The sequence below is a fragment of the Atractosteus spatula genome, chromosome 3 (assembly GCF_055471065.1).
Source record: "Atractosteus spatula isolate fAtrSpa1 chromosome 3, fAtrSpa1.hap1, whole genome shotgun sequence".
NCBI lineage: Eukaryota > Metazoa > Chordata > Actinopteri > Semionotiformes > Lepisosteidae > Atractosteus > Atractosteus spatula.
In genome coordinates, this window is record NC_142708.1 from 50,498,023 (window position 1) to 50,525,979 (window position 27,957).

Here is a 27,957-nt window from a genome sequence, read left to right on the forward strand (position 1 = left end):
GTAGCCCACTGGTTTGTATCTGGGTGTGTGGCCATGGATGGTGTGCCTTTTGCTTCATTTCGCCAGGGTTAGGTGGGTCGGAGTAATCCGGAGTGTCCTGTGGCAAGTCCTTCACTTGCCACATAGCGGAAATCCATTTGGCTTGTTGGGCTCCTCTGAGCTTGCAGTTATAGCCGTGCTGCTTATGTCCCCCTCCCAGTTGATTAATGGCTTCCAGTTGGTACTGGCTTGGCACACGCAAGTCTCAGAAACCATGTGTATAAGTATCCACCTCTGCTGAATAAGAACAAAGGTTTCTGAGGAGATGAAGAACTGAGCCCAAGAAAAGAAAACATAATTGCAGCTGTAGTTCTTGTTAAACATGATAAAACACACATCGGGGGAGGGGGGGGACAGATGTGGGTAACCTCCCTAATGGTGGAATGTGCTTCTTTATTATCTTTCTGTTGCGGCCAGATTGCCAGCGCCACGTGTGCGCCGACGATTCCGGCCCACCTGACCCCGGGGCTGCGGGACGTGACCCTGCGGTGTCTGGAGCTGCAGCCGGCAGACCGGCCTCCCTCGCGGGAGCTGCTCAAGCACCCCGTCTTCCGTCTCAGCTGGTAGAGGGACGGGCCCAGGCGAAGAGCAGCCTCCGCGCCAAAATACTACTGAAGGCAAGGAATGCCAGACCGTGGCCTTGGGGTGCTTCCGAGCGCCGTATGAGCCTTAAAATCAGCAATGCTTGCGGGGCCCCCAACGGGCCCCTTGCGTGACGGCCAGAAACTGCTGTAACTTAGCTCGAACAAGCCGCAAGACCTGTTCGAGAGACTTGTAAGAGGGTGACATTGGTCTTTGCTGACCAGCGTTTATCTTAGGCCGAAGCCTTTTTTGTAATCAAAAGAAAATACATTCTGTAAGGGCAATTCCTTGGCAAACCTTTTTAGTTTAGAGCACTTTTGCAGCCATATTAATAAATCTGAGGTCTAAATCTTTCAAATGTTGAACCCTGATCGAGAACGTTTGCATACATTTGACATTGGAATATAGTGCTTGCAGAACATTGTTCAGACGCGTAGGGTATAATGTTCTTTCGTACAGTTCAGAGTACATCACTGTCCATCCTTTTATTTGTTGCATTTTTAGGAAATAAGGCCTTAGATGGTTCTTTTTATTGTTAAAATCATCTGGTTTTATGTATACCACTTATTTTAAATGTGATCATATACATAATTGATTTGTGCGTTTTACTGTTTTGGCTATTACACCTGGTTTTGTAAATGGAATTGTTTTCAGGGACGGGGTATTCTGAGATACGTGCTCTTTAAGAATGCTGAATGTGAAAGACAACGTTTCAAAGATGTTCTTTACTGTCTGGAGGTTTATATAGAACAAATCCCTTTTTTGTATGTATGAATACATAATATAAAAAATGCATTTATACTTTTGAGTGTTACTTGGATCCTGTTTATCAAAGCTAGCCTTTGAACTTGAGACCGTTTTACGTAATTTGGAGTTTGAGGCTAGGCTTTTTAAAGTCAGGTTGCAGTAATCATCCTGCTGTTTTTATAGATCTCACTGTTACATTTGAGCCTTGTCGAGTTAACAATTGACTTCTTTAGATGTCATTTTAAACGTTTATGAAAGCAATCTTTAACATAATAGTTCAAATCAGATACTCTTCCTACTGTTAAAATACATGTCATTTTACTTTGGTGCTGTTTCTCCTGAGTATACTACTACTTTAGTTAAATGTTGACTGCTATTGACCATTTCACACCCTATAGAAACATCAGCCCAATGTGTTTAGAAATAGTTCAGTATTTCACCAAAACATTGTTCATATAGTGTGGTTTCAGTGCTTTGCTGAAAACAATGCCACATTATGGGAAAAAAACCTTTTGGCAAAGAAATTGCTGGGTACAGTATTTGAAGTAAATTACAATACTTTTATTGACATCTTTTCGTTGACATTTTTTAGCATACATTGCTAGGATATAGAGCATGTTCCTAAATCATTTTGTCTAAAGTTTAACTCTTCAAGTATTGTTCTAATTGTAATCTGTTTAGGGAAAAAATCAAATGGTGCTTGATCAGTTTTCATTGAGAACACAAAAAGTGAGTACTTCATTGGTTTTGTTTTTGGAACCTCTAGTGAAATTAAGGGGGCAATAATATATTTTATATAATTGAAAAGCAAAGTCACAATTTTCTATAGAAAATTGAAAGTTTTATGCAAATTTCTATTTCTGTATGTTGAGAACAAGCTGACAAAGCTTGAAGAGTTAAAATGTAAATGTGAAGTTTGGTAGCTAAACTTATTGTACTTGACCTGTTCTTTTGTACAACTATTTTCAAAATACTGAAGTTTTTGTTTTGTTTTTTTTTGCTTTGGGTAATTGTTTTATCTTAAAATCTTTCTGTATGAGCTTTAAATTTATGCACTCTCGCCATTTTTATATACTGGAAAAATGTAATTTCTGGCAGATTCTTAAAACTGATGAACCTCAGCTAATCAGTATTACTTCATTTTTATGCCTGTGATTATTTTAAATCATGTTGCCTTTGACTTCTCTTTGTGTCTGCTTGTTTCCCTCAATTTGCTGGTCTGTGATATTTTTTTTTATTTTCAATGAAGATGCGATGTGATCTTATTTGCTTTTTGGATCGGAGCTGGACTGAAATTTTCATGTATAATTATTATTTGTGCTGTTTCTGTATTACTTGGTACTTTCTTTATTTGTAAATAACGTCTATTGCTGTTTTATTCCAGTCTCTACTACCTCAGGTGTCCTATAGATTTTCTTCTACCAAAGTTCACTTTCACAATATATATGCTATGTGACTATTTTTCTGAAGATTTCCAGGGCTTAAGGGCTAACGTCTATTAGCACCTTACTGTGCAAGCAAGAAATCTCTGGGTTAAGAAAAAAATTGGCTTAAATGTATCCTTTGTAATTTTAAGTATATCAAGATATTTTAATTATTATGAAGTTTTTACCCCATTTGAAGCATTTTATAGCATAATTTGAACTTTATTTTGGTGTATGTCTTTATAGTAAATAAAAGATTTTGGACAAACGTTTGTGTCATGCCTTTGTTTCCCAAGGATTGGTTCTCTACTTCAGTGTTAAACACCCTCGGGACTTTGATCTTTAGGGAAGATTTCTGCATGTTATACTTATGAGTCCTTTACTAAAATAAGCACTTGTGTGGCCCTAACTATCAGTAGCCCATCAGTTCTGTGTAATGATTGGAGGCTATGATATCACAGGCTGGCACTGTGGTAGCTTGACACTTTCACGATATCCTGCACATTTAAGGAAAAGTAGGGATGCTAATAGGACTCTTGTAAGTTGTGAGTACTATTGAAATATTCCTAATATTCAGCAAGCCTTTTAGGTTTTAATACACTACAGTTTAAGACCATTATCATGCTGATGTTTAGAGGCCATTTTTATTGTTTGATCACCAGAGATGATCAACAGTTAGAAGTTCAACAGTAGCTTGGCTTTGCTGAGAGAGCCTATCTTTTTCTTGATGCAGCCACTAAAATAAGTACAGTATTATCTACATGTAAGAATAATTAAAAATGGCCTCTGACCCTTGAGTGTTTGTTATTGTACAGAATTGAAATCACAAATGCAGTATCTGTATTTAAAGAATTTGTTCTAAAAACAACAAGCAGTTGTTCCTTGCTCTTAATTGTTGTGCTCAGATATAATGAAAAGCATTAAGGAGTCTTTGCAAGATCTTAGGCATGCTTGTCAACAAAGTAATTAATCTTAATTGGTATTTTGTTTGTTTAGTATTTTTCGAAAATGTAACGAGTCAAAAAGCAAACAACTTTTGCAGCATTTTTAAATTAAACAATGCTTTCTTTTCAAACTTGTATATCCATACTTTAAATATGCTTCCTTGCTGACATTTTTAATCTCTCAGTCCCTTGCTAGAGACATGGTATAGATCTAAGTGTAGATTTACATAGTTATTTTAGATTGCATTTTGGTCCCATATAACTATAGCTTGGCATTTAGTAGAAAGATTCCAAAATCGCAGAGAACAAGGCATTGTGTTTTATTTTCCATATTCATAAATTGTCATTCTTATTGATATCAGAGAAAAAAGGGATCCAGTCTTGTAGATGTTTTTATTTTTAAAGAGGACAGACTTCCTACATTCCAGAACAATCACAATACAAATTTCTGTGCCTCCTTTTATGTTCCTATTTTAAATCTCTGCAGCTATTGACTACCCCCTGGGGGCTGAGGTTGTCAGTGCATGCTCTGTTTGACCTTCAGTAGAGGAACTGGCTTCCTCTGTGTCTTTTTTATTGAGGGCTTCATATTAACACTTAGCAATGGTTACTATGTACTAGAAGGAATTAAATGTTGTAGATAAAGGTACAGTATATCTTGGTGCAATATTTTGGATAATATAAATTTTGCCCCCTAAAATCCTATTTAATGATCCAAATTTTGTAGTTAGCACCTCGTGGGGTCTGTCTGAAGCGTACTGGGCGCACTTGTTTACATGTTTTGGGAACATACTAAATGCAGTGAGTCCTGACACACATGGTCCAATTAATCTATCCTTATTAAAATACTTGAGAATACCATTAGTAAAGGTTTGCTGCACCACTGAATGTGAATATAGAAGTAACAGGTTGCTAGGTGTTCCTAGTCTCCCTCTGCTTTAACAACTGTTTGCTGCCCTGAAGTACATTTCCTGTGGGGGAGTGTCTTCTCTCGCACTCATCCCAACTGTCGCATCAGCCAGGGGGCAGCAGCAGTCATGCCTCTTGTCAGTTGCACCAGATTTTTTTCCCATAATGCAGTTTCCCATAATGCAGGGAGCTGTTTTGGATCTTTTCATTTTCTGCTCTTTTTACCAGGAATGATGGCGTCATGATGTGGTAGTAAGTACCGCTGCCTCACAGTCCTGGTTTTGATTTGAAGCTAGTGATCCTTCTGTGTAGAGTAAGATAAGATCACTTTATTGGCCATATACGATTTAGTGTATTAGGAATTTGTCTTTTCACATACCCCAACTTGCTCTCAGTGAGACACACAGACAGGGAGAGAAGCTAGGGGTCAGAGTGCAGGGTCACCTCTGGAGCAGTTGGGGTTAAGGGATTTCTCAGGGATCTCCCTGTGTTTGCATGGGTTTTTGGCATGTGCTCCTGCTTCTTCCCACTGCCCAAAGATGTGTTGGCTGGATTTATTTGTGTCTAAATTGTATCACACCCTGTGTAAGTCCAGGATGTAGTCCCACATCATATTGTATGTGTCTGGGACTGCAACAATCCTTAAGTGACTTTCTGGTTATGGATGAACTGATGGATTGCCAGTCATTGATCAGTGCAAATAATGAGTGTTGGTGCCATATCGTTTTGACTAAAGGGTTACCAAATCCATGGCATTCTGTGGGACAAACGAGTGATAAACAGCTTGTACAGGAACACACTTCTACTTATCACTTGCCTGGGGGTATTTATTACACCTCAAAGCAAATATAGACAAGTACAACATATATCCACTGGAACAAAACAAACATCACTGGAGCTATAACATAATTAACTTATACATAGGATAGGAAAATAAAATATGTAAAATACTCAAATTTAATATATTAACATTTTAATTACAAATTACTTAGATAATGTATTTTAATGATGTTCTTATTTCACATACAAAATTAAGACTAAAGAAACAGATGTTTGTAAATTAATGGAATACAAAATATTTTGTACAGAGTCCTCAATGTACAAGTTTCTGCCTCTGCTAATCCATCAAATTGGTGAAGATGCTGATGTCAGAGCCGATAACATAATTTTGCCATTTTTTATTTCAAGTGTTAATCAGTAACCACCTTTAAAATGTATTTACATTTTGGCTGTTGCACAATGAGTTTTTAATTAAATGTAAATTATCTGTAAATTAGCTAACATTAATAAACTGTTGACAAAGGTATGGGTAGCAGAGAATGCGGAGGAAGTCTTAATCAATTGCGTAAAGGGACAAAGTAGAAGTCCTCTATTAAATTGTATATTCAGTGTACAGTACTGTGAATTTCTGTGAATAATTTATTATTATTAGGTTTGGACATACAGTACATACTCTGTACTCCATTGTTTGTTTTCTTAATACTGATTGTCTTTCTTTTGAGGAGTACTCCCCCTTGTGGCTGTTTATTAAGGAACACCAGTGTGTTGCTAGTGCAGTACTGTATTGTTTACCAGATATCTTACAAAACATTCAAGTGAGCCAACAGATCACAATGTGTCAGCTTCCAAAGACTAGGCAGCAGCCAAAGATTTTTCACCCATCTATCCGTCCATTTTCTAACTGCTTTATCCAGTACAGCGTCGCGGGGTAACTGAAGCCTATTCCCAGCAAGCAATGGGCACAACTCTGGTTGAGTACAAATGTTGCAATTTTAATTAAACATAATTGGAGTGTTTTTGGAGTTGCTCACAGATATTTACAACTATTGTTATAAAAAAAACAACTGTGAACGGTACACACCCCTATTACATCTCCCCCTTCCTGACCATTTGCTCCCTTTTCTAAATTTCACCACAAACGTCTTTAGGTGTAAAGTGGGATTTTCAGATGATGTCAGAGTAAACCGGAAATCTATGCTGGTGAAATACTGTACATATGAGGAGGAATATTCACTAAATTCACTTTTTACACTTCTTATAGATCCTTGGATTCTGAAACTTATTGATAGAGGACATCCTTCTCCACATAAATTGAACAGCTCTACAGTACATCCCAAAAGCCTGATGGGGAAGAAAAGAGAGTCATAAAATGAGTCCATCCATTGAAGTTAGCGTCTACCTGTTTAAAAGAAATGCTAAAATTGTTTATCTTGATGAGGTGTGAGGTCCAAAGTATTAGTGTTTCACCAGAGGCACAGCTCAATGTAGGCCAGTTTTCTCTACCGAGTTTAATGGCAGTAATGCTAATTTCAACCAACTAACTTGTACTCGGATAAATCCAAAATTAAAAAAAATACAAAAGTGTGTATGTATTTAGGATATATTCAAGTTTAGATATTTGGATTCTGAACATTTAGGTACTCTGTTAAGCCTTATGGCATAATTGGCTGCTAATTTCAAATCAAAATGTTTTAAATAAAAATATATATGTTCTGTATCTTTATATATGGTATTCATATTTTTGAAATTTTAAGAGTGGCTATATAGCAGATCCATCACATTTCATTTATCAACTAAATCAAAATGTTACTAAACTGAGTTTGTCATTTTGAGACAAAGTAATAACCTATCTTCCTAACAGCCATTTCCTAATATAACAAATTATTCTGTTAAACTTGTTTTTATATTGCATTTCATATCTTTTAAAAGCATGTTCTTTCTACAGCATCTGGCTGGTATTCAAGGTTGAGAAATTGTCTTCTGTATCTTTTAAAAGCATGTTCTTTCTACAGCTTCTGACTGGTATTCAAGGTTGAGAAATTGTCTTAACACATTTTCACTTCAGATTTTGAGAAGGTGCGAAGCATATTAAATAGCAGTTTAACACACAGCAGTTACATTTTTCAGCTACCAACATGTTGCAATCGATATGTGGTACTACAAAAATAATTGAAACCTTAGGTAGTCCTATTTGTACTATGTACTACTCTATGTTGAACTACAGCACAGTATTTGTTCCAATGTAGTACTGCACCATCATGGTACTTCTACTGGAATTTTGCGCGGTGTTTGTTATAGCTAAAAATAAGCTTCCGTACAGAACTGTTTCACGCCTTAATTAAATTAATTTAAAACTAAACAACAAGACAAATATATTAAATAAATTCTTATTTTTATTGAAAGACTCGTAATTAACCAGCATAGAATCAAGTTCGAAAAAGACTGATAGATCTAACAACACTTTTGCATTAGAAGAGTTTAATTAAAAGGGGTGGAGAAAGAGACCCTGGTATGAAACGTGGCAAGTCAAAGGTGTTCGATAAATGAGAACATATACTGTAGGTAAACGCATTAACTGTAGTACTTGTTTTCCAAGTTGAAAATATTACAGAAGATCCTGGACTCTCACCTCTATGGTTACCGTGTGTTTCTCACTGACTTGACCTCAACTGGGGCTCAAAAACCAGGATTAGAGATAAGGGTTGAAAAGAATGCATAATTGCGCAAGAGTAAAGCATGTACACATGCTATTGTGTTCTTCATATCAAATACCACAAAACTGGAACTTTGTTCATGCAAGACAAGATTGTTGGTCATTGCAATTTTCTATATCAACTTTTCATGCGTACTGTATGTCACTGTCGTGTTAAAACTGGAAGGCTATCTTTTGGACTGATCAGGTATACAATACACAGTTAATCTTAAAGGTGCTACTGTTCATGAGGGTCCAGCGTAAGCGCATTCACTCCTAAGACCATTTGATTTAGAATTATATTAGTGCTGTTGTTAAATCTTGTGACTGCCTGAAATGTGAAGAGGTGAAGGATTATCTAAAACGGTAAAACTCAACCTAATTTATAGAAGATTCGTGTAAGCTGAGATAAATATCAAATGACATTAACAAACATTAAAAAATGAACAAATTAAAGAAATTAAGACCTAATGAGTGACGATACTTTTATTTTTATTTTTTTTAATATATGGGTATTACATATATAGTTTTGAATAATATAATATATAGTCCTATATCAAAATATAACTGTACTTCCATAGAGAAATATTGTACAAACTGAAGTGTTTGGGTTTTTTTTTCAGTTTAATCAGGTAGACCAGCTATTTGAAAGTGCAATTACTGTATGTCTTTTTGTTTCATAACAAAACAGTGGATGCAAGAACTACATCAACAGATAACAATTGTGATGCAAACACTGTCGGAACATTCAAAGATAAATCTTTGTACACTTTGCTGCCAAACAAAATAATAGTTGCTATCTATTATATATTCCAAACTTTCCGTCCCTGAGAATAGTTACATTATTTGTTCTTTAAGTTAATTCTGGTTGAAACATTCTTGATGTCAGTTAGGGCTTAGGGCTGTCTGGACTGGTGATTATTTAGTAATTCTTACTAAAGCAAATAATCATGTTTTGGGAAAACATTTCTCGTGCAATCACTTGATTGGCTTTGCATTATAAAAGCACCAGAGAAAACTTTTTTCCCCAAACAATGGCACTGTTCATTTTTCCACAGTTTTTTACTCCTTATATCCTTTGTTTCCTTACTGTTCAATTATTGTTCTTCAAATGCGTTAGTTTGTGCTGTATGTTGTGTTTTAACTGTGGAAATAAAGTTTTGTGACGATAACCACCATTATGTTATCACATCCATTGCTGCTGTTACTTGTTCAAAGAATTGAATCGTCTACATCATCTGCTTTTAACATCTATTTTTTTATGGGTTGCCAAACATTACATGAAATTACAATTTCCATTGCAATTGCTGTGAATTCGTTAGGGCTGTTCTTTCCTGCTTGTGTTGTGTCTCACTTTAATTGACTGGAACAGTAAATCTTTTGCCATTTGCCAATCAGTGGGACCCACCCCTGTACTACAGGCTTGTTAGTGCAAAGCTGCAGATCAAGGGGGATCCCCTCTAGTCCTGGATAATCCCATTCCAGTAGACTTCCTGGGTCACCCTTGTGTCATTCATTTCTGAATGCAAGTTTCACTGTGGCAACTTTAAGGAGATGATATAGTCAGTTTGTTTGAAGACTATTGGAAATCCAAATACCAGTAATCTGTAGCCGTCAAGGGGCACAGTTTGTCACTGACTGAATTGATCAAAAGTTCGACTTCCAAGTCTTTAGATACTGATGATTTGACATTGGACTCGTAAGACCTGCAAGATCGTGATGTGAGAAAAAAGTTGGCCATCACTGGTAAAGAAAGAGTATAAAACAAATGACTAAAATACACATCCATCCATTTTCTAAACTGGTTTATCCAGGGGAGGGTTGGGGTGGAGCAGGAGCCCATGATGCTCCCTGGATGGGACACCAGTCTATCACAGTGCACAGACTCACACCAGAGCCAGTTTTCCCAGAAGCCATTTAACCTTCCTGTATGTCTGTGGACTGTGGGAGCAAACAGGAGTACCCAGAGGAAGCCCACATGAACACTGGGAGAACATACAAGCTCCACACAGATAGCACACCAGGTCTGGAATTGAACCCAAGGCTCCAGCACTAGCAACTAGCAATGCTAATCTCTGCACCACATTACACACACAGTAGTGTAGCCATTACTTTAGATAATTTGACAAATATCACAATAATAATAAACTTTATTTTATATAGCACCTTTAAAGGTGGCTTCTCAAAGCGCTTTACAGAATGACAACAACAATAAAAAATACACAAGACATGGACAATGAGAATACACAATGAAAGGAGAAAGTAGATGGTGGTACTGAATACAGTAGGAGCAGAGGGGTAAAGAACAGAATCAGTTAAGTAAAGCACTTCTTTATTTTAAAGAAGAAGGTTTTGAGTCTGGATTTGAAGGAGTTTAGAGAAGGTGACTCTCTGGTATCCTTGAGGACAGAGTTCCAGAGCTTTGGAGCATAACAGGAGAAGGCCCTGTCACCCATAGAGTGTAGACGGGCTTGATGGGGGGGACAGATAGGAGACCAGAATAAGAAGAGTGAAGGTTGTGAGGCGGGGAGTAGGACGATAGTAGCTCATACAGGTACTGAGGTGCCAAGCCATGCAGAATCTTATAGGTGAGCATGAGGATTTGAAGTCGACACGAAACTTGACAGGAAGCCAGTTCAAGGACTCCAGGATAGGAGTAACGTGACCACTTTAACTAGAATGGCTCAGGAATTTTGAACATACTGGAGTTTGTTCACAAGAGCTAGGGCTAGCTAGTGGGTAGTTTTTTTCTGGGCTTTCACACATCAAAATGGTCAAAACAGTTTCACTGGTTTCAATTGGTTTCACTGCTGAAATAGCTAAAAGAGTTGTATGTTGTTCAGGTTTTTACCATAGGCTTAAACCTTTTTCTTTTTCGGTTGAGGCTTTTAGTTTTATTCGAAAAGTTGTTTTATTATAAAACTTGTTAGCCTTTTTTACTTTCTGGTTACAAAGTTCACTCTAGAGACGCATGAGGTGTGTGAAGAGATGCTCTGATGTGATGCGTTCGAAAATCCTGCCTCTCGTCGTCATGGAAACCCTCCCCAGCTTCTTCGCGGATTCGAGCGACAGCAGCTCTGACTACCTCGCCAGGAATCGGACGCCCTTTCTGATTGGCTTCAGCTCTCTCACCATATACCGTCACTCACTCACACCATTCAGCCATTCAGAGCGGCGCTCCACGGGGCCTCGCCTCCCGAGCCGGTGATTGGCCGCGAAGTGAAAGGGGCGGGTCGAAAGCGAGTTTGAGCCTACCAAGATCCGCGATTTGATTGGTCGTCAGCCAGTCAAGCAGGAAAAAGGGTGCAGTCTGAAAGTGCTGCCTGTTTTGACTTATATATAGCAGAGCTGCTGGGACTATTAAATTGTGCACACTTTAAAGACTGTGCGAGAGTTTTACAGCAATTTTTAAGAATACCCGTATAAGGTGAGTACATCTTAGCCTGTATGCATTTGTGTTAAGCTCTGATTTTGAAGGTGTGAGTATAGGATACATTTATAAGATACATAGTGTAAGATACATAATTTAAAAATGTCATTCTCAGACTTAAAAGCTGTTTTCAACATTATATAAACCACCTGAGATTATTTATTTGATAATTTTTACTGTCTTTATCTTACAAGACATTCATGGAGTGTAGCTTCAGATAATTATCTTAATATGATGATATAATGAAAAATTGAGTTGCAGCATTAGCAAAACCTCGAATAGGTGGAAAATGGTAAACTGAAACGTTACTTTAAATTAATCAGTCTATTTTATGTGAGAAATATCGCATGCTACTCGGTATCACTTTTATGCTGAATTTAGTTCGACAGTTGTTAATAACTCCACCAATGTTCTGGTGTTTGTGTTTAATGTTCCTGTTGCTGTTAAGGCGCTGTTATGTGTTGTAGACGTGTTGTATTAATGTTATTACAAGTATCATTCTTCCTGCCATTTATATAAATGCAATTTGTTCGGACCTGATGACGCAGACAGACATTTACAGTACATTTATGTCTTGTCACAAGACATGTACCACAAATCAGTTCACAGTTTGTAATAAATGAGGAGCTGAATCATTAACTCTATCCGTATACCCAGAAACACAGCTTGGCTTAAAGTTAAAGATTTACGCATTAGGAATCGTGAAAAAGAAAAAAAGATTAATCTGACATCAATGAACGCCAATATATTAACAGCCCTGCATCATGCAGTTTAAGCCGATTCTTTAAAGTGGGGGACCAGTTGAGCAGCGAAGCTCTTCAGTCGCTGCTGCTTTCTCGAGTTCTCTATAAAAAACAAGTACAGCAATGACTGTGTAATGCAGAATGCAGTCTTTATCCTAACGGAGTTTTGTAGTTTTTTAGAAAACCGGTCCAACCAGTTAATGAGCTAATTAAGAGCTGAGATGGAGTGAAAACCTGCACATTGGGCCTCCAGAACCAGACACCCCTTTAGCGCCTTGTGAAGTGCCCAGCCATATTCAACAAAATGAAATAGGTCTCCCTTTTCTGGCGTGGCCTTTACTTACTAGTTACTACTATTGGCCGATGATATATCTGTTTAAAATCTGTATTTTTATTATATCAGCTATTTATAATAAAAATGTGTTTGCCTCTTGCCCTATTCTAGTTGGAAATTAGAAGCATTTCATCTTCAGAAATGACTGACGTTTTTATATGAGCTTCTCAGACTTAAGAGCTTTCCGTATCTGAGCTGTAACAACTCGGTATTGTTCATTTGCTGTACGCCTTAATTGTATTAGTGTATATAACTGACGCCATTGTCAAAAGCAACTTACATTCAAACTACCGAACTGTAAAAAAGTTAAATAGTGCAAATGATTCGTTGGGGTACATTAATTGTAAGGAATGCTTTCAGTACCAATTAGCTTTATAGAACTAAAAAACGATACAAGATTCAGCAGTTGGTGTAAATAGGGAGAAAGATTAAAAAGAAACATGGTATTTCTGCTGAATAGTCGTAATGCCTTAAAATTTTGAAATTAATACTTTTCTTGAAATCTTGTATTTTGAGATTGTTTAAACCATGGCATAACACTGTGTAATATTCTATAGTAAAAAGTGCCAGCACTGATAAGTTTGCCGAGGCGTGAAAATCAGGGGGAAGTTTGACGTCAGTTCTTGCGGAAGTTGGTGCGCTCTTTTATTTTTCCGGTCAGTAACGTGAATGTTGTTGACTTCGCTTAGGGAAGGTTAGTATTCCGTCCTTATCGCTGCTATATGATCATAAGGTAAGAAGAAATGTTAACAATTTAACATTGCTTTACGGACGTTATTATGAGCATTTTTAAAGAATGCTGAATTCGTACAGTATGTACAGTTCTTCCGGGAAAAATGTGTAACAAGAAGAATCTTTACTGTGGGTGGAGGTCAGGAAAAAAACAGTTTAATAGATGCACAGTATTTTTTTTTTACAAACGAAAACAAAGTTCAGTTTGCTTAATTTGATACGTGTGATTAAAGACATATTCAATCATGGTGTGTCGATGCAGGGAAGTTACAATATAAATAATTGGCGATTCGGAACCTTTCGCTTTTTTTCAAACGATATCTGCCGACTGAGTAGTTCGTCTACACCGTTTAGGAAGCACAGCTGTTAGCAGAAGTATCCCATAAGTGGTCATTGTGTTCCCGAGAGAGTAAACTTGATTTGTAGGTAAAAGGTCGTCTTGAATATTGCGAGACGACCTTTACTCTAGTTTTAGAACTGCGTGTTACTTGCTGGAATTTTATTTGTGCAATAGATGGGCTTGTTTTCGGCTGATTTTAAAAGCAAACCTTGACTGGTATTGTATCCCAGAGGGCAAAGGTTACAGAAATTTATTTTTTAGGGGAACCTGAAACTCTTTTATTAAGAAATAATTGTATAAGGTAGCGGTCTTTTCTTTTGCTATGTATTTTTATATTACATATCTTTAGATATCTTAAAATGTTAAATAGCCACTAAACATTATTTCTAGATGTTTAGCAATGTTTTGTGGGTTTTTTTGCAACTGCTTAAACAGTACTGGCCTACTAACTACAGTAATAAGCCACCTCATCGAAGTATTGGGTTTAGGTATAGCTTATAATACATCAAAGAGTGAATGTGGGAGACAAGGCATGGTAACAGTCAGCACTTCTTATACTCACTATAAATATAAATCCTCCTTTTCATTTTATTTTTGGTGGTGAGCTCAGACACGCAACAAAAACCAGTCATTCATTGCGATATCCTGCGTTAATTGGATTTTCAGTAGTTTCAGTCAATGCATTGGTACTGTACAATTAAGGATGAGTGTTACCATAGCAAGAAGCAGATGTCTCATGTAAGGCTCTTAATATTTGGCAGAACAGCCAAATCGATTCCGGACTAAGTGCAATGAATCACTCTGTCACAGGCTTGTCAAAGCACAACCATTTGATGAACCTTTCAAAGAACCTTCCCTGAAAGCAACTATGACAAAAAATGTTCAAAGTAGTCACTAAGGCTTGGCAGTAATGAAAAGAATGACCAGATGTTTAAGATTTGTCAAACAACCATCTGATACAGTAGCTCACCAGAGCAAAGGCCTGTGTGAAGTACTGAAACAATTGCTTCTTATTCAGAGTTTACTTGCAAACTATGAGGGTCATGTCCACAGTGAAGAAAAATAAAGTGGATTGGTGTATCACTTGCTTAATTTTTGTCGTCCCCCCCCCCCCCCACTACAGCTCTGCCAAGATGCCTGGATCTGTTCCAGCTAACGGTGAAGCTGGCTGGCCCAAGGATGTGGGAATTGTTGCAATGGAGGTGTATTTTCCCTCTCAGTATGTGGACCAGGCTGAACTGGAGCAGTTTGATTGCGTGTCAGCAGGGAAATATACTATTGGCCTGGGTCAGGCCAAAATGGGCTTCTGCACAGACCGTGAGGACATCAATTCCTTGTGTCTGACTGTGGTCCAGCAACTGATGGAGAGAAACTGCCTTTCGTATGACAGTGTGGGCAGACTGGAGGTGGGTACTGAGACCATCTTTGACAAGTCCAAGTCGGTGAAGACTGTGCTGATGCAGCTGTTTGAGGAGTCTGGGAACACGGATGTTGAAGGCATCGACACCACCAATGCCTGTTATGGGGGCACAGCTGCCCTTTTTAATGCAGTCAACTGGGTGGAGTCTAGCTCCTGGGATGGTAAGCAAGCACTGTATTCATAGAATTAAATTCTGAACCTCAAGCTGATAGTTTCTTGTTCCATGCATTGAGCTGTACAATGAATAAAGCGCCTTGTTTTATCTAGGTAGAGTTGAAATTGAAATAGTTTCAGGTTCAGATTTCAGAATTCATTTAATAATAGAAAATTAGTGCAGATTCTGTCTGTGCTTTAACCCGTGATTTGTAGAAATGCTCTGCAAGTAGAATGCCTTTGGGGAAAATGCTAAAAAAAAAACTTTAAAAAGGCTAAGTGCTTTGGCTGACAATTTGCCCTTGAAGGTCATTTTAAGGAAATTCTGTTAATAATGCTATTAAACAGTTATGTGTTATGATTAGCGTTGTTATCCTTGCTTTGTGGAAAGACATGGGAAGTTTGCTTTGGTCTACAGAAATGAGAGTCTGGAATTAAGCTTCTGTTTCGTGTTGTAGGGCGTTATGCGCTGGTAGTGGCAGGAGACATCGCTGTTTATGCCACAGGAAGTGCTCGGCCGACAGGGGGTGCTGGAGCTGTAGCCATGCTTGTGGGACCTAATGCCCCACTAGCTTTTGAGAGAGGTAGGTCACCAAGAACTGCAGCAAACCTACAAATGTGTTGTGTAATATATAAAGGGATTCCTTCCACACTGTTATTATTATTCATGTCCACATTTAAGAAGTTGCTTCACATCAGTTTATTCTAGGTGACTGGCCAGCCAGTATAATAAAAATGCAGGTAGTGCGATATGCTACTAAAAAAATTTCCTTGTTTAGATTCTGTAGCAAAATGAGACACATTGCTAATACAGAAAGGAAAATGTTCAAGTAACATATCACACTAACTGCATTTTTCTTACACTTATTATTAAAATATTAAAATAAACACAGTAGTCCCATTTAAAAGTTGATATTTGCAACAAGAAGGTGATAGCTCAAGCTGAGCACTTGTATGGATAAAATAAATTCAATGTCCGCAATACTGCAAAGAAAAATTTAAAACTAAAACGTTGATTGCAAAAATATTTAGCCACCTGACACAACAGACCTTTGGCAACAATTACTGCTGCAGATCTTCCTGGATGTCAACCAACTTTTCACTGCAGGATGGTGCAATTTACTCCCATTTTTTTCCAAACTTGCTCAAGCTCTGACTTGCATTTAGACTGAAATATTCCAATTTTGTCTCATCCGATCACAAGATCTTTTATCGTATGTTTGCAGTATCATTTCGTTATGAACTTCATGGCATTTGAGATGGGTTTACCACTTTGTCATACAGGCTAATTTTTGTGGAGTGGCTAGAGTATTTCTGAGTCATTTCTGCTATTTCAGCCATTAAAAGTTGTCATGGGCCTCACAGTCATATCCCTAACCAATATTCTTCTTGTCTGGCTGTTCAGCTCCAAATCACAGGCTGAGCAAGGCAGTGTCTGGGTAGTGCAATACACCTGCTTCTTAACGATTGATTTCACTGTACTCAGAGGGATATACGCTTCTCCTAATCTGTGACATTCTACAACTTTATCTCAAAGTTCTTTTGAAAACTCCTTGGTCTTCAGGGTTGCATTTTTGCTTGAAATTCACTACCTGACCTAGTGACCTTTAGAAAGCGGATATTCAGGACTTCCCCATATATCATCCTTAATGGAGACCATAAAACAGAGATGTTAAGTGGGGATTAATGGGGACTGCGAGGATGTAAGTATTCCCCAGAGGATGTTAAGTGCAACATAAGAATCAATGCATTTCAACAGTAGTAGAGACCGGGACATGGCAATGTAAGTCGACAGAAGTGCACATACCTGTTTTCTGTGGGTAAACAGAATGAATACTGGGATGACCCATTAAGTTAGACACTTAAATATAATTTGAATGCGTTTGAAGTATTTTAGAAACACTTAGAATTTGGAAATTAACAATGAATGAGAGAGAGCTCGTTTAAGTGTTTGAGCGATTTTGTGCATACGACACGGAGACAAAGCAGTGGGAGATGTGGGATCTCGCATACGTACAGTACACAATAAGATAAAAGCACCACACAGCCAAATTTTTATATCCAGTATTACTATAAAGATGCATTAAATACTGTAAATATTATAAGAGCATCCAATACAGTAAAGAGTAAAACTACGTATCATATCTTATCTAGCAACAGCAACATAGTCTGCTAATGCTTCTCGGTGTTTCTTTAAACTGATTTGTTAGGGCGCTTTGCTTTCAGAGGATGCAAAGTTGGGGCATAGAAAAGACAAACTTTTAATATATATAGTATATTCAGAATGCTTTTTATGTAATGCAAAGCAATTTTGTCTAGTAAAATCATTACATCTGCCTTTTTTTACGCTCTGGATTTTCTTCGTAGAGTGGAGGTTATGTTCTTTAGATGTAAAGTCTGGGAATTTTTATGTCTACGGTCACAAAAAGTCAATGATGTAAAATTGTGGAGATGTTAAGCTGGGACCCCCTGTTATTCTGCTGTCATGTGGACTACTATTGCTGTACATAAAAGCCATTCAGCTAATTGTATGATTTATCTTAGCAATTTTGTGCATCTGAATTAATTTAGGTTTCCCATAGAAAAGTGAGTCAACATTTTAGTTTAGTTTGCAGTTTTTGCTGACATCCACCTTGCGTCACTCATAAAATGGTTGTTTGAACATTCAAGGTTTGTAGAAAAATACTTGCTTTAAAAAATGTGTATACATTTGTAATTTAAAAAATCAGGCATGGAAATGTTTGCTATGCTCAAATGTACATTAAAATTAGTGCTAAAGCAGCTTGGGACAGTGAAGGTATGTTGGTGTGTACTTTCTATAAAGATCTAAAAATCTTTTGTCTCATCGTTGTCAAACTTAAATCATATCCTAATCTCTTAAATGTGAACAGCTTGGCTTTCATGATCTAATTTTAATTTAAATATTACCACTAACGATTGTCAAGAACTTTCAAGCCTTTCTATATGAAGGTAATGGTACAATATTCAAAGTCTTCAATGTTGTTTTAGTTTGAGGGAAGTGAAACCTGAGTCTTTTTTAATGTCCCTTTCCTCCTTGTGTGTTCTTTAGGTATTCGTGGGACTCACATGCAACATGCCTATGATTTCTACAAGCCTAACATGGTTTCAGAATATCCAGTGGTTGATGGCAAGCTGTCTATTCAGTGCTACATCAGTGCATTAGATAGGTGCTATGAAGTGTTTCGCAATAAAATCCACGCACAGTGGCAAAAAGGTGAGCAATTTTTCTTTTGTCCTGTGCTAAGTACTTATTTAATTGACTCCGTAAGGGCACAGGCCATGGTTGTTAATGTCTAAAACACAATTTTTTTCTGTTTCTGGTGTTTTATTTGCAGAGGGAACTGATAAGCGTTTTAGTCTTGATGATTTTGGCTTTATGACCTTCCACTCTCCCTACTGCAAACTGGTACAGAAGTCTTTATCTCGTCTGCTGCTCAACGACTTCCTCAGTGACCCCAACCCCAACACAGAGAGTGGTGTCTTCAGTGGGATGGAGGCTTTCAGGTATGTCTGAATGGTATCCTCTCATTTGTAACGATTTTTTAGCCTTACTAATCACGTTAGGAATTCAGTGGGTCTGCCTTTGATATCACCTTAATGCCTGTAGAAAGGTTCGACTTAAGTTTAACTTTTTCTCTGGGACTTAAATGCCTAATCCTGCTCAAGTTTTAAGTGAAACAAACTTGTTTTGCTGTCCCATGCTCCTGAGAACATGGTGGTTAGCACTTCTATTTCGGATCTCCAAGAACTTGGTTTTGATTCCAGCCTTTGGCCCATGTCTATGTGAAGAGCTTACATATTCTTGCATAGTGATGGGGGGATTCCTTCCACCAACTAAAAATTTTGGTTAGATTTGGGTGGGTTCACTCAGAAGGCTATACAGATTATATCACACAATGGTTATATTACTTGGAGGTATAGGACTCATAGCATGGCAGTCCAAAAATGAGAAGCAGAAACTTCAAAGTGAGTGATCCTTGAGGACAGTTGGAAGCAGGGAGTGTCACTTAAGTGTTTTCTTGTACCTGCTTTGCGAATAGACTTCCATCTCCACAGCACCTTTCATAAAGACTGAATGAAAGTAATTTCCTGTTGACGTTAACCTCTTGACTTTTTGACTGTTGCATGACTTTTGCAAGTGTTATTTTCGAGACTAATTCTGGTCTAGAGTTTAACTTCAGTAACCCCACTTCCTAGTGCCTAGTGATAAGTCAGATACAAACAGTGAACGGAGCAATATGATATTATACCTACTATGTGCAGTTTCAGTTTAACTGCTTTTGTGGTTTTAAACTGCTAGCATTTGGTATTGGCAGTATGTGTGATGCTGAACCAGACCTTTTTTTAGTTGCGTATATTAATATTAATAACCTTGCTTATTGTGCTTATTGAAGAGCTGGGCCCTTGTCTAATGTGCTTTCACACAATTGAGCATCATTCTGTTCATGATGATCCTTCCCCACCGTTCTCGTAATTATACATGTGTAGTTACATCCTCAATGGATTCACTGGAATCCATGCAGTCTGATTCAATAAGGGGTTCTCACATGGTTACAAATAGTCTGTTCAAGAACTGGAAAAGTGATTTGTTCTGGTGATGGATTGTGTTGTCTCAAATCAGTTTCAATAGAAATAGCTACATACCTTTATTATTGTAATTGCAGAATACATCCAGTAGGTGTAGCAAAGAGGAGTAAAATAAACCTCTCTGTTCTGATTTTGTTATCCAGGGATGTGAAGCTGGAGGACACGTATTTTGATCGCGATGTGGAGAAGGCATTTATGAAAGCTAGTGCTGAGATGTTTGAACAGAAAACAAAGGCATCTCTCCTGCTCTCAAATCAGAATGGCAATATGTACACACCATCTGTCTATGGTTGCTTGGCCTCTGTGATTGCACAGTAAGTGAAGATCCCCAGAGTGAAGAATTTCAAAAAGTAAATAAAGAATGCATTTATCATAGGAATGCAGTGGCTGATTTTATACAGAAAGGATGGGCACTTTCCAGAGCCTTGAAGGATCTGGAGTAGGGGTATTGGTCTCTCTGTTCCTGGAGAGACTTGTGCCCTCTGGTTTTCTGTTCCAATCTATTGAACCAGGGGATCCCAACACACCTGCTGGGTCTATGAAATGTGAAAAAAGTAATAGAGATGAAACAGTAACAGAGATATAAAAATTAAAGGTTAGTCACAACCTAAAATTAAATAAGGATAAGAACCACAAGCTCTCAGTTACACATCTGACCCCTCAATTGACTGAATAATAGGATTAATTTGAACTGTTGAACTGTTTTCAGTTCTTAAATGTGTAGGAGGTTCAGTTCTGATTTTCAATACTGAAATCAATCCAAATATTTCAAAGAAGCGATTTATTAATTCAATGAAAAATTATAATAGGTAATTAAGCTTTGCTAGAATGAAAACCAACAGGTGTGTGTGGGATTGGACATTCCTGAATTAACCCTGTTACTTTTTACATTATATTTTTTCTTAATGTGTCTTACAGTTGGTTACACAAGATATTTGCTTAATAAAATCTATGGTTACATTTCTAACTCATCTGAGTTGAGAGTGTTACAGTTATGTAGCTTATAATAGGAGTTGAGTTTAAGATCCTGATCCTAGTTGTGGTCAGTTAGCACCTTATTGAGACCTACAAAAACAGGTGAATCAGCTTTTAGTTCAAATCATTTTATTAAGGTTTTACAACGGGGAAAAAAATCAGGTACAGAGGCTCTTATCCTTAATGATAAGTCAGATACAAACAGTGAACGGAGCAATATGATATTATACCTACTATGTGCAGTTTCAGTTGAACTGCTTTTGTGGTTTTAAACTGCTAGCATTTGGTATTGGCAGTATGTGTGATGCTGAACCAGACCTTTTTTTAATTGCGTATATTAATATTAATAACCTTGCTTTTTACTAAAACACAGTAATCATGTCTAGGCAAGACTAGTATTTGAAATTTGAACCATATTTTTATAGAAAGAGACACTGCAAATAGTCCACTTTTATGTATTATAAGAAAGGATTAAATAAATTGGATTGGTCAAGTGAAGTTGTTTTCAGTTGTGGTCCTAAATCTCCACAGTCCTTCGTGTTTTATAAGCATCTTCAAAAGTTGTCTAAAGATCTTGCTAATCTCAATTTAGAGAGGAGAACTGTCTCAGTTAAAGGGGAACTGCAGTCCCAATTTCTCAGACTGGTTATTAAATCTTGGTAACAAAATAAATTCATTGATGTTATAGAAGAAATTTTCAAATTAAGCACAAAATCGTGAACTTGTGAAAGTACTCTTAGTCGCCATTGTGTCACAAATCCACATTTGAGTTCTCACAAATTGTGACATGATGTGGCCCTTCCTGCTCACTAGTCTTTGTAATGACTAATGTAAGGCGATGTCTGCTGCACAACTTGTACTTATGTGTTCTTACATTTCACCATAGAAATGTTCAAACATTATCTGCATGCAGAGTTAAAAAGTAAGAAGTACTTGTTGGCATGATCGAAAGCAATATTTCTATTGGATGTATTCACAATCCTGCTTGTTTACAATGTCATAGGGCTGCTAACATCGCCGAAAGTTTTTTTTGCCTCATTCTGAATCACAATCCTGGCATTGCGCATACCTGGAAATTTTGTACATTTTACTTTTATTGCGGTTTGAAATGCACTCATCAGTGCTGATTCTTTTGAATACCGAAATATGAAATTAGCATTGCAGTTCCCCTTTAAATAATTGAGAACTCGGTGTTCATGACCAGGATCACTGAACTAAATGATTGTGTGGCCTTATTTGTTCAGCATTCTGATAGAATTGATTTCAGACAAGTTGGGTGGGTAAGCTGTATTATCAAACTTATTGAAATTGGTGAGAGACAAATTGCTTAATTCTTGGGGGAAAAAAATAGCATTAAACCTCTTATTCAAAAAAACAACAAAAGCCTGAGAATGAAAGAGGTGTCTAGGGATTTTAGTAGTGGAATGTGTAAATTTTTAATGAGAGGTGCAAGTGGTGGTCAGTGAATATAAAGAGTTATGTTAATGAGACCTGGAATGGCTTGATTTCAACAGGCACACTCCTCAGCAGTTAGCAGGCCAGAGGATTGGAGTGTTTTCCTATGGCTCAGGCTTTGCTGCTACATTGTACTCCATACGAGTCACTCAAGATGCCACGCCTGGTGAGTTAATAAGAAGGCATGCATGATGGAAATTTGTGTGTCACTGATTTTTTTTACTGTTGTCAATTTCAGTTTTTGTGCATTTCACAGCAGTATTGAAAGAAACCCAACAAAAATAGGAAGTCCTAAAACACAAAAATAGTATAAGATCCTCTTTTGAATCTTGATTTCTACTTTTTTAACACTTGTTAAAAATTTTCCATTGGTAACAGTCTTTATTGAAAATGCACAAATTACTTCTCCATGTTTATCATTCAGACTCATCACTAGACAAGCTGACTGCCAGCCTGTGTGATCTCCAGGCCCGTCTAGACTCCAGAAAAAAAGTAGCGCCAGAGGTCTTTGCAGAGAACATGAAGCTGAGAGAGGACACTCATCACCTAGGTATTTCTGTAACTTCACACATTCTGCTTCATTTCTGTGCAGGACATATTTTTCACTTTCATTTGAAGTCCAAGGCACTGAAAATATACAGGTCTCCAACATATTCTTTGTTGTGTGATGTATTATCAAGTTAGTTTAATGTTTTTCTTAATGCATTTTAACAGATTTTAGGAAATTGCACACCTTTTGTAAACAGCAGTAATTGCTTAGGAGAGAGACTTAAGTGTGTCTAAGTGACTTAAATTACTCTCTGTGAAGAAGTAAATAAAGGTAAAAACATGTGATGTTATGTAAAACATTTGCATTTCAATCAAGGGATGTTAAGTTAAAATTGAATATCGGGCTAGTAAGGCCTCATTTAGAATTTTGGTTACCATGTTCTAGGACAGATATTTCTGCTTTTTAATCTGTCCAGAGAAGAGAAATCAGAAACATTCTGGAGCTTAAGGGATTGTCCTACACTGACAGACTGAAGAACTATCTCTTTTTGGTTTTGAACAGTGATGACTATACGTATTTATAACCCTCAAAGGCATTGTCAGATTCAACCCCAGCGAACTGCTTAAACATTAACTGTGAAACACAAATCAGAGAGCACAAGTGAAAAGAAGTGAAGTGAAGAGGGGGTACTTCTTTACTCAAAGCCCAGTGGGAATACTGATTAGTCTACTTGGTCATGTTATCATGACGCTGGATACCCTGGTTTCTTTCAAGAAACAAATGAGATCCCTGGATCCATTACTGACTAACTACCGAACAGGCTAGATGAGCAGAATGACTCCTCTCATTTGTAACTGGACTTAGCAGCTACGTCAAAAAGGATGAACATTCGTGAGTCATGATTTTTTTTGAGTCACGAAGCTATTACCCACATGAAATCATCATCCCACTCTCCAATCAAAAATTACAAAACCAGTATTTCATGGTTGGTTTTCACTGGGTCGAAAATACTATATAAGGCTTTCTTTATTAAAAGCTACTCTAAAATAAGGCATTTATAATTTGCAATTGGTTTATGGGTTAGTTTTCTTTTGATCCTGGCATGTGTGCAGTCTGCCTTTATAAAGTACTTCCTGTTATTTAAGACTTTTAGAATATCTGTATTCAAATGAACAGTTGAGATAACAGAAAGTTACTGATTTTAGATTAATTCAGAACAATTAACTGGATATTCCTTTCTTCTACTTTCTCCTTCAGCAAACTACATACCTCAGGGCTCAGTGGATGATCTGTTCCCTGGCACCTGGTACCTGACACGAGTTGATGAAAAATATCGCAGGCAGTATGCTAGACGACCCTTGAACGAAGATGGACCCCTGGAAGCTGGACTGGTTCATTCTACTACAGCTACAGAGGTATGGAAAATTTACATTATTTCAAAATATTAACATGCTTGTAATTGCCGTGAAATTCAGATCAATATTAATAATGGGTCATAAAGTATTTTTTACTAATGTACAAAACAAAGTGTTTCTTTTTTCCTTGCGGATTAATGCACAGCACATGTCCAGTATTTTGTAAAAGTTCATTAACAATGGAAGTTATCAAGGATCATGGGGTGTTTAAAACATCAATAATTATCACTGTAATTAAGTTTGTGAATTTTGCAGTTTCACTGTTCTGTACTAATTGAAAGGTTCAGTTATACCTGTGTTTTTCACCTTGATCTGAAATGTTTTTAAAATGACTGTGGCTCTGAGCCTAAAATGAATACAAATATCAAGAAATTCATGCATATTGCTCACTGCACTGTTTTGAGTTTTGTAAAGTGTAGTAATACAAAAGAGGTTCTTTGGCCTTAACAATAAGTAGTTAAGTGTTCACATTATTCATCCATTGTAATTGCTAGTAATATACGTTAAAAGGAATAAAAAATGTCATGGGAAGAACCCCGTGATGTAGACTCGGTGTACCAAATTAATGGTCATCAGTGTCTTCCAGTCAGCAGTGCCTTGTAAATGCACAGCAAATGAGAGCCACAAAGAGTCTACAAAACAGAAACTTTCTCAGAAACTGAACAGTGAGCTGTCATGGGCAGTTAAAGAATTTAATCTTTGAGCCCTCAACAGATGACGACTGAAGGACGTCTTTGCTGCACCTTTCAAAATATTAAAGGAATAGAGAAGGTTCTTTCAAGCAGCAAATACAGCTATAATGAAAATCCAAGGCGATCCCCAGCAAGACTTGTTTTAGCTTTAGGTGCACTATTGATGATATGATATAGCTGTGCTATGTCCTCATTTGCTTTCTGTTCTTCTTTTGCAGCACATACCCAGCCCTGCTAAGAAAGTACCACGGATTCCTGCTGTTACCACAGGACCTGAAATGGTTGCTATTAGCAACGGAGAGCATTGACATTACCTCTGTGAGGTATAAACCTGACTTAAGATTACCATGTCAAAAAGACAAAAAATATGAAAGAACTAAAGAAACCCATCTACCTTTCAATGTTGTGCTACATGAAACAACTGCACAACAGTGTATTTTCTGTAAAGTAGATGTGTATGTACATATAATTAAGCTTTTTAATTACAATAAGTAGAGGATTCAGCTGGTGGTTGCCTTAGCCATGCCAAAAATGTTTTTGTTGTTTAATGTTAAGGTACACCTAAGGTGTGTAAGTCATGGCATGGCAGCATTAAGGAAAATAAAGAATTGTGTTGATAGCAGATACTCCTACACATTATGAAAACAATGAGCCGTGTTATTTAGCTGTGTCTTCAGATCCTGCTTATTACATTAAATTTTCTGTTCATTTAAGCAGCAACAGATATCATTAATGAGAATATACAGTAAGGACCTTGACTTGTAGGGCTTTCTTTTCCCCCATGACTTAGAAAATTGAAAGGTTGAGGCATGTGAGTATTTGCTAACATTAAAATGGAATAATTTCAGCTATAGAAAAGGGTTTCAGAAGTCTGCTAAATGCACACTGTATTCTAGTTGCGCATGAAATTATGAAAATGTGCATTTATGTTCTTTTACAAAAGTGCTGCTAAAATTGAGAAGAAGGAAAAGCCAGACAAATATGGCTCTGTGGCTTAAATAAGAGAAAAGGGAAGTGGTTTTTAACTACTTATTGTTTTTTAATGCTGCTATCTACCATGCTGTGAGCAGTTAGGTGTCCGCATGTTATACAAACTCACTGTCATAAGCATTAATAATATTCACATGCTGTACATTTGCTTATTGAACACTGTAGAGCAAAATATAAGGTTTTCATTATTTCAAGACATATGTTGTCACCAGTGGGGTTAAGCCATGATCACTTCAGGCAGATAAGAATGTCCATCTTCAGTGCATGACCATTGATGGATAGCAGTCCAAGGCATCAAGTGAATCCGTGAATGAATTAACTTGTCTTCATCAGCTGTGAATGACTAAAGAAAGTTTGCATGGAAGAAATTGAGTGTTAGTGAAGTTTCTTTTGTCTTTTTTAGGTTAATATCTTGTAAAGATCTCTGAAAAAAAGTTCATTATTATTAAATTATGCAAGATAAAGTATTTCCCTTTTTAAGATGGGGAAGTAAATTTTTTGTCTTTCTCAGATCTGCTTCACACTGTAATCTTACAAAATCTGTAATTCTCTCTTTTTTTTTTCTGGAGTTGCAACAGCATTGGAGTTCTGCCAAGCCAGGACGGGTCTCATTGTGAAAAGGGGAAAATGTTGATTGACATTCTTGTGCATGTCAGCTTTTTAAAATGAGTGAAGTCACTTTACTGTGGAGGTCCCTTAAAATGAATTAGTCATTTGAAGGTAGCTGGTATTATTCTTTGTTTTGTTTTTTTACTAAAACTAAGTCTGTGGTTCTTACTGCCATCTTGTTAGTAAATATTTAAGAAAGCTAAAACAAAGCCCAGTTAATGACCTTGTGAGCATCTCCAGAACTAAGTGTCTGGTAATTTAAGAATTATTATTATTCGAAAACACAACATCTTTTGCTTGAATAGAATGTTTGGTTTTCATCTTTTATAATCTACCCAATTGCATTGCATCCATTAAAGATCTACTGTATAAAGATACACAAAAACCAAATAACAGAACTTGGCATTATTAGGGTATTCATGTTAGGATGAAGCTGTCATTTCACCTTCCTGCTGGCTGTGCAAAAAGGATGCAAAGCTTTCATTTTTCAACTAAGACCATGGGTTCAGGCTGAAGCCAAAGCTGTTACTGCTTCTGTGTTTTGGGTCTTTAAAGTCACAGAGATGAGTATTGTAATATTAAAAGGGAATTGGCACATTTTGGAACTTTTCTGACAAAGTACCTATGAAATTGTTTGAAAGACTTCATTAAAATAATGATTGATAGTAAATTAATTTTAGATGAATTTGGATGAATAATATTTTTCTATATTTAAAGTGTTTCTGATTGTTAGAAATACATTGAACTAACAAAATATGGAGTTTTGGGAATAGACGATTAAATATCCATTTTCTTTATTATAGACTAATTCCAAATTATTTCTGCAATAAACAGGAACAAACAAAAGTGCAAAAACTAAAAATACAATGGAAAAACTAACAGGCGGGGTTAATAGCAAGAAACTAGACTGTCATTGTCTCATTACAAATGGTTCACATTTCTGTAAACCTTACCGTAAGCGTGTAAGAAATGTATAATAATACTTAAGTGTTTTCTTTTTTTAATTTTATAGCCAGGAACATTTGTTTCTATAGTTATTCTGATGAGGCTGTTTACAGTTTAAGATTTTTTGTGTGTAATGTACAGTTATATCTGTAACTAACTGTAATTTATATATATATAGAATCAATTGCTTTCTAATTAACTGTCCTGTTCTTGTCAAAAATCTATGTATAAAGTGATCTCTGGTGATAGGACTTCTGTATGTACAACAGAATAATTATTTGAAAAAAGTGAAAGCAAATAAACTCTGTTAGCTTAGTTGTGCTTGTGTTTCGTTTGCTTTAAAATGGTGTAAAAAGGAAAGATGGGAATTACAGAAGACATCTTCATGCTAGTCAATTACAAACTTGTAACTTTTTTAAAAGAGGTGCTCATAATATTTTCAGAACTACAGCTTGATTTCAACGTTGAAGGCATAGTTAATTGGCATTTTAATCTTACAACATAAATAA

The 27,957-nt window shown here is 36.8% G+C and overlaps 2 protein-coding genes across 10 annotated transcripts in view; both read left to right on the top strand.

The window, feature by feature from the left end:
- Nucleotides 1–3,060, top strand: part of map3k1 (mitogen-activated protein kinase kinase kinase 1, E3 ubiquitin protein ligase) — a 59,034-nt gene extending 55,974 nt beyond the window's left edge. For all 4 annotated transcript variants that reach the window (XM_088911711.1, XM_088911715.1, XM_088911714.1 and 1 more), the window contains exon 20: nucleotides 457–3,060. In XM_088911711.1, coding sequence (XP_088767837.1) covers nucleotides 457–606 — 150 coding nt within the window. In that variant the 3' untranslated portion in view covers nucleotides 607–3,060. The remainder of the gene's footprint in view (nucleotides 1–456) is intronic.
- An 8,341-nt stretch (nucleotides 3,061–11,401) lies between these two features.
- Nucleotides 11,402–27,763, top strand: hmgcs1 (3-hydroxy-3-methylglutaryl-CoA synthase 1 (soluble)). 6 transcript variants are annotated; one of them, XM_088911025.1, is made up of 11 exons: nucleotides 11,403–11,544; nucleotides 14,820–15,277; nucleotides 15,728–15,853; nucleotides 18,340–18,504; nucleotides 18,626–18,794; nucleotides 20,021–20,191; nucleotides 22,367–22,473; nucleotides 22,732–22,857; nucleotides 24,055–24,212; nucleotides 25,123–25,227; nucleotides 26,464–27,763. In XM_088911025.1, exons 2-10 carry the CDS (start codon nucleotides 14,830–14,832, stop codon nucleotides 25,210–25,212), a joined length of 1,560 nt encoding a protein of 519 aa, XP_088767151.1. In that variant the 5' UTR covers nucleotides 11,403–11,544; nucleotides 14,820–14,829; the 3' UTR covers nucleotides 25,213–25,227; nucleotides 26,464–27,763. The 6 variants fall into 6 exon arrangements, with proteins under 6 accessions (XP_088767149.1, XP_088767151.1, XP_088767148.1 ...); XM_088911022.1 differs by lacking the exon at nucleotides 11,403–11,544 and adding an exon at nucleotides 13,289–13,357; XM_088911023.1 differs by having other exon boundaries at nucleotides 11,402–11,544; nucleotides 25,123–27,763.
- The last annotated feature ends 194 nt before the right edge of the window (nucleotides 27,764–27,957 follow it).

Excerpts from the sequence above, each read along its gene's own strand:
- hmgcs1 (XM_088911021.1), top strand. Across the intron at positions 15,278-15,727 it reads GGAGTCTAGCTCCTGGGATG|GGCGTTATGCGCTGGTAGTG; the intron begins GTAAGCAAGCAC and ends TTCGTGTTGTAG. Across the intron at positions 22,858-24,054 it reads AGAGGACACTCATCACCTAG|CAAACTACATACCTCAGGGC; the intron begins GTATTTCTGTAA and ends TTTCTCCTTCAG.